This window comes from Squalius cephalus (assembly GCF_949319135.1).
Source record: "Squalius cephalus genome assembly, chromosome: 24".
Classification (NCBI taxonomy): domain Eukaryota; kingdom Metazoa; phylum Chordata; class Actinopteri; order Cypriniformes; family Leuciscidae; genus Squalius; species Squalius cephalus.
In genome coordinates, this window is record NC_137145.1 from 25,045,809 (window position 1) to 25,059,207 (window position 13,399).

The 13,399-nt window shown below is 35.5% G+C and overlaps 1 protein-coding gene across 1 annotated transcript in view; it reads left to right on the top strand.

Moving 5' to 3' along the window:
* Positions 1-10,109, top strand: part of il11ra (interleukin 11 receptor subunit alpha) — a 42,115-nt gene extending 32,006 nt beyond the window's left edge. The window contains exons 6-12 of the mRNA XM_079860445.1: positions 304-473; positions 575-744; positions 2,184-2,331; positions 2,987-3,076; positions 4,407-4,506; positions 4,619-4,698; positions 7,030-10,109. Of these exons, the coding sequence (XP_079716571.1) occupies positions 304-473; positions 575-744; positions 2,184-2,331; positions 2,987-3,076; positions 4,407-4,506; positions 4,619-4,697 (757 nt within the window). The 3' untranslated portion in view covers position 4,698; positions 7,030-10,109. The remainder of the gene's footprint in view (positions 1-303; positions 474-574; positions 745-2,183; positions 2,332-2,986; positions 3,077-4,406; positions 4,507-4,618; positions 4,699-7,029) is intronic.
* The last annotated feature ends 3,290 nt before the right edge of the window (positions 10,110-13,399 follow it).

The window sequence follows — 13,399 nt, forward strand, 5'->3', positions numbered from 1 at the left end:
TGAAGCAGCTCAAATGTTTTCAACATTGATAATAATCATAAATGTTTCTTGAGCATCAAATCATCATATTAGAATGATTTCTGAAGGATCATGTGACACTGAAGCCTGGAGTAATGATGCTGACAAATTCAGCTTTGATCACAGGAATAAATGACATTTTACTATATATTCACATATAAAACAGTTCTTTTAAATTGTAATGATATTTTACAATATTACTGTTTTTACTGTATTTTTTGGATTAAATAAATGCAGCCTTTTGAGATTCACTCCCTTCACTGTTACTTCTGCTGTTTTATACAGAGTTAGAGGCCGAGGGGTCGAACCCTGCGAGCAGAAGCACATTGGTGTGAAGGAGTGCACAATTACTGACCCACAGTTCTGGACCCACCCGAAGGTCCTGGTAAACATCACCGAAATCAACCCGCTGGGATCCAACTCCACCATTTTCCAAATAGATACTCATGAACTCTGTAAGTTTATATGCCTTCTTATTCTTAAATAAGAATCTTTTTTCTTCCTTTTGTTCTGCTCTGCATAATAAGAATTCATGTCTTTTATTATGTGGCTTCAGTAAAACCGGATCCTCCGGAGGATGTTCGAGTTCTTCCGTTGGAAGGTCAGCCCACACAGTTATTGGTCCAGTGGAGTTATCCTTCATCCTGGCCGACTGAAAGCTTGTCATCTTTTCCCTTAACATTCCAACTGCACTACCGGCCCATCGGCTCCAACCTCTGGTCAATGGTGAGAACCTGATACAGTGCTGACAGTGAACATCAGCACAGTAGATATAACTGTCTGACAATCCTATCATACAAGTGTGTAGCAATATTATAATAATAATAATAATAATAGTAATAATGAATGTTGTAATAATGAAACAATTAATAAATATAAATGATCATAAGCATGAACAACCCGCAACCACCGGTTACAGTGTTTTATTACTCTGTTTTTACACATCCTAAGTTAAAAGAATAATTAAACTGAATAATAACAAATCAGATATTATTTACTCTTGTGTTGTTAGAACACAAGAACACCTAGAACACCTAGAACACACACACACACACACACACACACACACACACACACACACCCACACACACACACACACACACACACACACACACACTCTCTCTCTCTCTCTCTCTCTCTCTCTCTCTCACACAAACACACACTCACTCACTCACTCTCTCTCTCTCTCTCTCTCTCTCTCTCTCTCACACAAACACACACTCTCTCTCTCACACACAAACACACACTCACTCACTCACTCTCTCTCTCTCTCTCTCTCTCTCTCTCTCTCACACACACACACACACACACACACACACACACACACACACACACACACACACACACACACACACACACACACACACACTGCTCTCATATCTCAGAGCCCCACAGTCATGGGCTGATCTTATCTGCTTTCACCAGGCAGCTTGGCCTTTCATCAGACAACCAGATGTTGGCTGTCGTTAGATCCCTCTGTGTGTGTGTGTGTGTGTGTGTGTGTGTGTGTGTGTGTGTGTGAGTCCTGGTAAATCCTACGTTATGGGGACAAATTGCTCCCACAAAGATGGCAATATCCTAAATCCTTGTCCTTGTGGGAAAATGCTTTGGTCCCCATGAGGAAAACATCTTATAAATCACACTAAGTGATGTTTTCTGAACATGTAAAAATGCAGGACGTTTGGTGTGACGGTTTAGGGGTAGTTTAGGGGTTAGTGTAAGGCGAAAGAACATTCAATTGATCAAAAGTGACAGTAGAGACATTTATAATGTTACAAAACATTTCTATTTCTAATAAATGTGGTTCTTTTGAACTTTCTATTCATCAAAGAATCCTGAAAAAAAAGTATAACGGCTTCCATAAAAAAAATGAAGCAGCACAACTGTTTTCAACATGATGATTGAACATAATATTAGACTGATTTCTGAAGGATCATGTGACACTGAAGACTGGAGTAATGATGCTGAAAATTCAGCTTTGATCACAGGAATAAATTACATTTATAAAACATATTTTAAACATAAAAAAAATCTTACCGACTCCAACATTTTGAACAATAGTATATATACACATTTTCGTCACTAAATTCTATGATCATCATAACAGCATCAGTGAACTCAGTGTCCTTTGTTAAGTGTACGTGTGTGTGTGTATCATCCCTCAGCTGGAGACGGAGGAGAACACGAGTCTGAAGATCATGGATGCTCTGGTGGGTCACTCTCATCAGATCCAGATCCGAGCTCAGGACGCCCTGATCAACTACAGCCAGTGGAGTGAGTGGAGTGATGTGGTGGAGGCCCGGCCCTGGATCGGTCAGTCCACACGCACGCACACACACACACACACACACACACACACACACACACACACAGAGTTTTGAATAATTTAAAATAACAGAAAAGTCCTATAAAAAATGTAGTTATTTTCCGTAAAATTTGCTGCTTCTTTTTTTTGTGTAATTAACTTAATTAAAAAATGCATGTATGAATCAAAACCATATATAAACCATCATCTATCAAATCCTTCAGATAACTAATGTAATAATAGTGTAAATCACATAATATCACAGCTATTCATCAGGATATTAGACTGTGTTCAAAGGCAGATTTCTGATAAATCTAATAAAGGAAGATAATTATATTTAGATGTTGGCAACTCATGTTCAGCAGATCTCCTTATGAAACATGTCTTGTGGTTCGCTGTGTAGAAACATGTGCTGAAATGGAGCGGTCTGTCTGTGTCAGCCTTACTGTACTGGAAGAAAAGTACCAACATAATATTGTTTTTGCCCTCGCTGGTTGTCAGACAGTAAAGATGTGTGCTGTCCACTTCATGAATGCAGATTAAATGATGAGCTTTGGATCGTCAGTGGAAAACTTATTCTGACATTACTTTTTAGGGGAGCTGGTCATGAATAATTCAGAAGTAGTATAAATATATATAATTATATTTGTTTTGCAATTTTAGAGCCTTGGGAAGAGCCAACAGCGGAACCAGATTTTAACTATCCATTTGACAATTTGTCATCTCTTGTGAGGACAACAGGCAAGTCGCCAGGTATTTGATTTACAGTTTCATTCTACATATGCTTTATTTATTTATTTTGTTAAAAATGCATTTTGCAACAAATAACCTTTTTGCTCAGTAACTGAGAAGTGTTGGCAGGGAATTTTATACGCATTCTCAGATTAACAAAGTATCAGATGTATTTGAGTTCTTTGCCAGATTTTTTTTTTTTTTTTTTTTTTTTTTTTCACCCCCTAAATGTTATCCAGATGGTTTGGTCTTGTTTGTGGTGGGCGGAGTTTTCCCCATCATCTGGCCTTGACCAATCAAAGCTCCCGTCATGCAGTTATGTGGCGACACCAGCATGACTCATTCTGCTCTTCATTAGCTAACTGTTTCCAGGCCGTTTAATTATAACTACTCATCTAGCTTGTGTACATGCTGTACAATTGCAAGAGTCATATTTATCAGCTCAAGGCTGGAATGAAGTAAATATATTTGACCTATAAAATACTCAATACGTTTTGCTAAAAATGGCAATATAATAATGTAGTTTATGGCTGTAGACAGCAGTTTTAGGGCAAATAAAAAAATAATTCAAATGAAATCACTTTTTAAGAAAAAGGAGGAAATCATTATTATTATAATTATTAATATTTTTTTCAAATTTATTTTTAGTTGTACAAATGTTATACACAGTAACATGTACGTAAAAAAATATACCAGCAAATCAATAAACATCAATATTTATCTAATTTTCTTTTTCACTTAATTATTATTATTTAGTTATTTTTCAATTTGTATTGTTTTGTGTGTTTGTTTTTTGTTTTGTTTTATGTTTTATTGTGCTTTGTTTTGTGTGTTGTCTTTTGTTTCATTTTATGTTTGTGCGTTGTGTTTTGTTGAATGTTTGTTTTTTTGTTTTGCATTTGTTTTTTTGTGTGTTTGTTTTTTATTGTATGTATTGTGTTTTGTTTTGTGTTTTTTGTTGTTTTATGTTTGTTTTTTGTTTTGTGTTGTGTTTTTAGGTTTCATTTTTTGTTGTTTTTTTGGGTTTCGTATTGTGTGAAAACAAAAAACAATTTGGTTTTGTGTATTTGTTTGTTTTTTGTTTTCTGTTGTTTCATTTTATGTTTATTTTATTTTGTGTTTTTTGTGATTTTTGTTTAGTGTGATGTGTTTGATTTTGTGTTATGTCTGTGTGTTCTTTTTGTTGTGTGTTTTTTGTTGTTATGTGTTTATTTCTTTGTTTCGTTTTGTTTTTTGTGTTTGTTTTGTTTCGTTGTACGTTTCGTGTGTTTTGTGTTGTGTTTTTTGTTTTATGTGTTGTTTCATTTTATGTGTTGTTGTTTTTTTTTCATGTGTTTTGTTTTTTCCTTAGATTCATTACACTCCAGCGGAAGCCTCGGTCTGTTGGTTCTGCTGGGGCTGTTTGCAGCGGTCATGGTGGCTGTGTTATTAACTATCATCGTGCTTCTATGGTGAAAATTGTGCTACATTTATCTATATTTCACAACTAAATACATACAAATCGGTTGCAGCCATATGACAAAGACAATTAGTTTATTGATCTCTGAACTGTTCCTTTTATAGGGTGAGGCAAAGGAAACAAGACAATGTGAAGAAACAGGAACTGACTTCCATGGTGAAGATGAAGTCCATCCCGATCTAAAGTAAGCTGGCTCAGACTTCTGTCTCCATTCTCACATTCCTCGCGTCTGCTGTTCTGGCGATTGGCCCATCTCGGTTTAAACAGTCTGGAAGAGACTGCATGCTAAACGATCCATTTATGGTTACTATGTTGATACTTGGAGTATATCATCAGTGTCCAGCCGTCCATTTTTACTGCATAAAAAACAAACTCAGTTAAAAATGCAGTCAACAAAACCAACTATACTTCCTCTTGACTTTTCCTTAGCTTTAAGGAGCGCCAAAAACACACTGCACATAATAAATGTGTGAGTGAATCCCCTAATTTATAGTTTCAGGTGTTTACAGAATATAATAGTCACTCCTGAACTTACAGTGCTTGACATAGTTCTAACCAAATCAATGTTTTCGTATTGAACAAAAAATAGCTTAACCCGATGATTTTGAGTAAGTAATATTAGCGACTTGAGATGTTTTATTGTTAGTAAATCTCCGTCAACAAGGGCTCTATGTGTTGTTTATGTTATTGTTGTTGAGCCGCTGCATTTAAATATCTCTCTCTCTCTCTCTCTCTCTCTCTCTCTCTCTCTCTCTCTCTCTCTCTCTCTGTACTGTCGTTTAATGTGGTTTGCAGACAGACCGCAGGACTTGTGCGAGAAACGTGTTCGGAGATAGTAATTTACAAACAAGTCAAGACAAATACCTCTGATTCTGTATTTTTCTAGCATCACATCTCAGCCAAGTTGTTCATAAGAGAGAAACTTACATTTAAAGTACATCAGTTCATGTCATATTAATGGCCATAGCAGCTAAAGAGTTCAGATTTCAGATAGTGAATGCATTGTAGAAATGGACCAATCCGATCTGACCGTGAATCAGGGGGCGGAGCTCAGTGATTGGTCAAATCACATTGAACTCAATGAGATCATAGAAATTCCTAGGAATGATCTTGCATATGATTTACAGAAATTGGTTCTGCTGGTGTTTTATGAATAAGGCCGCATGCAAGTACAGTAAGTGATTATGCTCTCAAATTTGGCCACACATTTCCATTTTCCATAATTGATTAGGACAAAAACTTTGCTTATTAATATTATAGAGCAGGTAGTACATGGTCCATTTACAGTAATAGCTAGTTTGTAGTCTACTTTATATGAGCTCTGAATGTTGTAAATTAGTAATGCTAAAAACTGAAGACTAAGACATAAACAGCATTTCACTTTGAACTTTGCATCTTTTCATACGTCTTCAGATCTAAATTTGTGACTCAAGTGGGAAAAGATGTAAATACGATGATTAATATGAGAAATGTCTGCTCTAGATTAGCCTGTAATCTTCCAATCTCTCTCACATGGTGTAATGATTAATACTTCAATGAAAATTAACATTATGTCATTATTTACTCACTCTCATGTCATTCCAGTCTGTATGCTGTTATTTATTTAATTACATTTTTTATAGTTAAAAAAAAAACAGCATTCATGTTTCAAAAGATATGAGGGTGGATAAATAAATTATGATTTTTTAAAGAAAATATCAAAGTAAATACAAAATGTACAACAAAATACACTACCAATTAAAAGTTTGGGGTCATTCTTTTTTTTTTTTTTTTTTTTAAGTCTCTTATATGGAATCTTATAAATAAAATAAAAATAGTAATTTCCACTTTTTATTTCACAATTCTGACTTTTCTCTCGTTACTGTACGAGTTTATATCTGACAATTCTGACTTTTTTTCATCAAAAATGCACGTTTTTTTATGAGAAAATAAAAGTCAGAATTGTGGGATATAAACTTGCAATAAAATTTTCTCACAATTGCGAGTTTGTCTCTCACAATTCTGACTTTTTTCAGATAAAAAGTTGAAATTACCTTTTATATTTTATTTTATTTGTTATATTCCATGGCAGAAATGAGCTTCCATAAACTCACCAAGTCTGCATTTATTTGATCAAAAATACAGTAAAAACAGCGGTATTGTGAAATATTATGACAATTTAAAATAACTGTTTTTATTTGAATATATTTTAAAATGGGAATAAAATGAAAGAAATTGTCAGCATCATTACGTCCAACGTGATCCTTCAGAAATTAGTCTATTAATTCTTATTATTATCAACGGTGAAAACAGTTGTGCTGTTTAATATTTTTGTGATAGATTAAAAAAAAACGATTTATTTTAAATAGATTTGATCAATTCATTGAATGCTTGCTGAATAAAAGCATTCATTTAAGCAGTAAAAGCATTATATATATATATATATATATGACCTGATCATTTTGTTGCTTCATGCATTTTGTTGCTGTTGTTCATCAGGCTCTAAAAAATCTTTATTTTTCTTGTTTAACTCTAGATTTGAGAAGTTGTCCGTCTCCAGTTCAGCCCACATAGGGCATCAGTATAGGGAACCACCACCACTGCCACCACAGCTGACAGACTCCGTTACCCACAATACACCTCTCCTCTCAGCAGAGCTCTGAGGGACGTCCACTGTGAACATGTACAGTCTACAATGTAGCACAATGCAATGGAAAAACACAAGGATTTCTTTCTCTCTTTGCTTTCTTCTGCTCACAGCAAATGAAAAACATATTTTTGTGTAATTCCTTCTACCCGATATCCTCCACTGGGGACTCATGGAACGCTGTGAAAAGGCTTGGCTTTGCGCGCAGCATACGGGGCATTATGGAGAAAGTGTCTTCGTCAGTGTTTCAGTCCTCAAACTCACTTATCTGGCGAACAAGACCTTTAGACAGCTGCTATCTTTGGAAGACGGAAAGTCTTGGCACTCCAGCGATGGACGCGGTGGACTTTCTTTGGAGACACAAAGACGGCTTTGTCTTTCATCCTGCGAAATCTCTTCACAAGAAACGAAGTTAATGACAGGTGGACGCATCTGCAGTTGATTGTTTTCGTCTGGTTAGTTTCCAACCAGCCTCAAATTCTCGGTAATAAACTCCCGTAAAAATGCATTTCATCATGAGTTCATGTCTTGAAAGTTTACGCCAGTAACGATTAGAAACTTTCGGTGAACTGGTGTTCAACAACAAAAAAAAAGGACCTTCAATAAATGCATTTAATTTCTCTGACTTTTCCTTTATAAAAGCATTGAATCGAGACATGAATGTAAATCAGTCTTACGATGTCACATATACACATTTGTAAGGTGATTAAAGCTGATTGTTTCTGTTGAAGCTAATAGATATCCGCGATATTAAATTCTATGGTAGCTCATCTATAAAGTTATATTATGTGTTATACATTTATACTGTATAATAGTTTCTACACAGCATACTGCTCTGTTGTACATTGCTCTCCAGTGTCATAAAGCTCAATGCATGCGTTTATTTTGTAATTCTTTTAAAATGTATGATTTTATTGAATTATAAGATTTTAGCATACGTATCCTTCATATAGGTACAAACAAAAATAATGAACATTGTCCAAACAAAGTCATAAAATGGTTATTGTGTTTGTATAAGTTACTATCTCCAAATGTTATTCTTGTCCAATTAAAAATAACTAGGGAAATTTTTTAAATATTTGTTAAGATGTCACTGTGATCATTTCTTTCAATGCCGGGTTCAGACTACATGATTTTGGCACGATCCATTTGACGTAGTGTGTCGTGGTGATTCGTAAACAACATCAGGCGTCGGGACGCAAGAATCGATCGTTTCATCTTGTGTAGTGTGTCATATTGGACGACAACAGACTGCGACTCACAGTGCATTATGGGTATTCTCTAGCCGCTGAGCGTACATTGGTTGTACACTCGTTACTGCGGTGCATTATGGGATTGAATGAGTGCACTCGATAACATACACTATACTTTCGGACACCACTAAAAATGGCGGATTCCCTCAAATAGTGTCATGTTTAAGGGACACAGCCAAAGACTAGCATGTTTAATTACGCAATGGAGGAAAGGTTTGTTGAGTCACTATATATCAACAATACTCCTGCCTTTATGATGTTTCCTCGCTTAATGCTAATTCCAGATATCACCCAGTTTCTGAAGCGACTCCGCTATCATATCAGAAACTGGGTGAGTTCTGGAATTAGCATTAAGCTAACGGTGGCCATTGTTTACGCTCTTGTTTCCAGAAGTCGGTCGCACGTTGTTAAAGACGGTAGGCGACGATTGGTTGGGAAGCAATGTGTAGTCTGACCACAACTCGACAAGAATTTAGGAAATCGCATAATCTGACACAGTGACTATCATAACAGATATAAATATCTAGTCTGAACCCGGCATAAAAATTAACTAAAGAAGTTTGCCAGATGTTTTATTTTTTTTTTTTTTTGTACATATCTTCATGCATTTTTGCACCATTTGCTTGTAACCTCTGCATTCATGTTCCTTTTTTTTTTTTTTTTTTTGCCTGTTTCCTTTCCACCAGCAAGATGATTTGTGTATTTTTAAAACAGCAGTATTTATACTGAAAGTGGCTTATGGGATCTGTGCTGTTATGATATACCCTTTAAAATCTCCAACCTATGCAGCGTAAAGCATTTTCCAATGCAAAAAGAAAAGTGTTTGGTTTTGTCAGTCATTCATATTTGAGACTAGCCAACCTCTTGGTTTAAAGTTTAGTCGGTCATATGTTCTTCCTTCCCTGCTTCGGTTAAAGTTGTCTCGCATGTTGAGAGTACATAGATTTGGTTAGTGTTATTCTAGACTGAATTATCATTTGATTTATATGATGATTATCAGCATTCAGGAAAATCTGTGGTTCTCAACTGGTTTTGCTTCCGACTTCATGTGGCGGCCAATGCAGTACCAAATTGTTAATCATACAAAGTAAACAAAAATGATTAAAATCAAACACTGAAATGTATTAATATAACTATAAACTGCACCTGCCCACAAAATATTAACATTTATGTTCTCTCGGGTTCCATTAAAAATGAGCCCCACAAATTATGTTTATCCTCATTACAAATAAACCCATATTTAATGTAGTCTGGGGTCATATTGATTTTCCCGCCTCAGTTTACTGTCTGTCTAGTTTTGCTAGTGTGCAGATTTTTACTAAAACAATCGATATGCAAATGGCTTTGTTGCAGCTTTGGGTCGTGACCAGTTGAGAACCACTTCAGCAAAGCGTCCGAACACCATAGCAGGCCGAAAATATCAGATTTCTGTTTATTTTTAGACCTCTGTCGTATAACTGCATCTGTAAAGTGACTCATTAATGGTGTGTTATTGGCCGTCGCTCCACACTGACCATCAAGTCTCGCTTCAGAGAAATTCAACCTCACGATTCCAGAAACCCGAACCAAAGGGAACAAGCCGATCGATGAGAAATCATCTGTTCCTGGCAGGATGGAGAGAATATATACTTCAAGCAGGACAGGTTCTTGGAGAAATATATATATATATATATTTCCCGTTTGCTTTTTTAATAATGTTGCATGCATGGTGTCAAATCCAGATGTATTGGTAAGATGGACTACTGTTGCCTGTTAAAGAGGGAAAGTTGAACACAAAGGCGTCCACAGTAAATGTATATAGTATATTTTTCTGTACAACATAAGCTGTTTTATTATTCCCCTGTTTATATTTTTGTGAAATAAAAGTTATTTTATGTGAAGAAAAAGTATGTGTGATTTTCTTAATTTCAAGATATTCAGGACAGGAGGTGCATAGGGTTATTCGTGAAGTTAAGTGAAGAACAACTTTAGTCATGGATCGGTGAGAGATCTTTTCACTGATCAGTTTGTTTCTACGGGGAAATTCAGCAACTCGCTTCCAACCAATTTACAAATATTTAATCATGAAAATCAGGCAAGGGATTTAGTTGCTCATTGAGTTTATACAGCAAAATTAGCTTGCTGTTACTCGGCCAAGGTTTTGGTAAAATAATATACCTCCAATATTTGAGTATGGCGATTTGTAGTCTGTTGGGATTTACATGTTATACTGACTTTAAATCATATAGTCCTAATATTTACATGTTCTTCTGAATCATTTATGCTGCATATTAAGACCTTGATTATGGTGTTTTAAATAATGTCAATAGCTGTACCGTTTTAGTTTTATCTGCTGGTCACTGGAATAAAGCCAGTGTGATACAAATAAGACCAACAGTGAATGTCTAAGTATTTTTTGTAAAGGGGTTTGAGGGAATGTGAAACTCCTGTTGAAGTGAAATATTTGACCTTTATTTTTTCCTCTTGACACATTTATTGAATGGCTGTGATTATTGATAGGGGTACTTTAACATAAAATTGTCACCGAATTTAATGTTCAGATTAAAGATTTTAAAGGTTCCTAATTTTGTTTTGCAACCTAGGTCAGAAAATAATATTTTTTTCTCATAATATACATTATCTTATACATACATTAAACATTATACATATAACATATATACAATATGCAATCATATAGAATATACATTATCATTTCAGTGTCTGAAATGGGTTGAACCCTGCCTTTCCGACAGTTTGCTCTGCTCTGATTGGTCAGATGGCCCAGTATGTTGTGATTGGTCTACTCTGCTCTGATTGGTCAGATGGCCCAGTCTGTTGTGATTGGTCTACTCTGCTCTGATTGGTCAGATGGCCCAGTCTGTTGTGATTGGTCTACTCTGCTCTGATTGGTCAGATGGCTCAGTCTGTTGTGATTGGTCTACTCTGCTCTGATTGGTCAGATGGCTCAGTCTGTTGTGATTGGTCTACTCTGCTCTGATTGGTCAGATGGCCCAGTCTGTTGTGATTGGTCTACCACTTACAACGCGTGTTGGAAACCAAAAGTTCATTACTATATCTGAATTTCAGCTCCAGATCTTCCTCAGCGTTTGATACACACTGGTATGAAAATTCGAGAAAGTCCTCATCCATGGGTTGACATGTCGACATGTCGACAACACAAACCAAACTCTTCCAGTCCCAGCTACAGTGCTTGAGGGCCGGTCAAAGAAAAAGTTGTTCGTAAGGAACCAGTGAAGAAACTTTATGCAAATTTGTTACAAACCTACATAGATTCGAGCAAGAAGTAAGACTGGAATTACTGACGACTCTTTTCAGGCAATTCAGAATCGTTTTTTTTTTTTTTTTTAGGACACAACTCCATTTACCTGCACTTTGATCTTCGCAGACCTTTTACATTCACAAACAGGTATTACACACTACATGAAAGGTAATATTTGAAAAAGCATAATAGTGTGGACATATTTAGATGCTATCGCAGTGTTCATTAAATATAATAACTCAATATGAATTAATAGTTTATTGTCATATGACATTCCTTAAAGGGATAGTTCATCCAAAACTTAAACTTCTCTTCTGTCATCATTTACTCACCCTCATGTTGTTACATATCACACACACTACACAAAAGATTTTGAAGAATGTTTAGCACTGAAAACATCTTTGTGTTTCACGGAAAACCATACAAGGTTTAGAAGTACACGGGGGTGAGTAAATGAAGACAGCACTTTTCTCTCTGGAATCTGGATAAACTATCCCTTTAATAACAGATTGGACGATGCATCACCATCCTGTACATGCTGAACTCATCTCGAAATGTTACAATTTACCAGTAAACACGCACTGTGTTTAAGTGTGGCACATTTTCCAATCTTACCCTACTATTATCTTGACTTAACTGTGACTTGATTTATTTAAACAAATGCCTGAGAACACAACAGCATTTCTAAGCACATCAAATGAGGCTTCATTATAGCTGTTCAAAATCAAAAGCTTCAGAAGCAACAAATAAAGACTGAAACCAATTATAACAGAAGAGTGCAAACACACCTTTAGTGTGACTGGTGACAGAAATAATGCTTTCAGTAATTTCTTGACAATGCATCAACACCACATTATTGACAAATCTCAATCAAGTGCAAAGAAGCATATAAATAAAATAAATATTTACACCACTTACATAGTAAAAAAAAAAAAAAAACAGAAAATTAAAATATAAAAGGAACAAAACTCATTGTCTGGAGTTGGTCTACAGCTCCCTCTGCAGGGTTGAAAAGGCCTTGACAACTGAAGCAGTCAAACCAAAAATATTATTTAAACATTGTTACCCTTAATACCATAATGAATAAATGTGCAATACTATCACTACTTATCAAAATAAGCATATCAGTACACTGCTGTAACTCAAAGCCAATCACCTGATTTGACAACGATAATAAATGCGTCTCCTGATCCATTTAAATCAACGGACATTTTCAAAATCTTAAAATACGTAACATCTTGATGTGTGATGATGAGAATTAGTTTAGCAGACAAACACAAACTGTGTCCATTTATTGGAAATTAATTGTTTGAAATGGGTGCAGTGAATGTAGACAACAATGTGACAGCGAAGATTAAATTATTGATTCAATATTTTTGGGCACAACATAACCCCAGTACGCTATTGAACATATTAAGAACAAAGTTTACCAAAAAATAAATAAATACAAATTATTCATACACAATGCACTGTACTGTAAACGCTAATATTGAACAACGTCCGGTTTATAATTTGACCTGGAAAAAAGCAGAGGTGAGCATTTAGTCCAAGATCTGAAGCTTTCAGGAACATGTTTGCACTTCACATCAATTTTGAAGTATTAAAACAACAACTGAATAAAAACAAAATGAACCAGTGGAGCTGGATTAATAGCCAAGAAGCAGAATTGCAGTTCGTATACAAAGACGGTTAATATCCGTTCTAATTTAATAGTTTAAAAGTTCCAAGTGGTTCGGGAATAAAACCC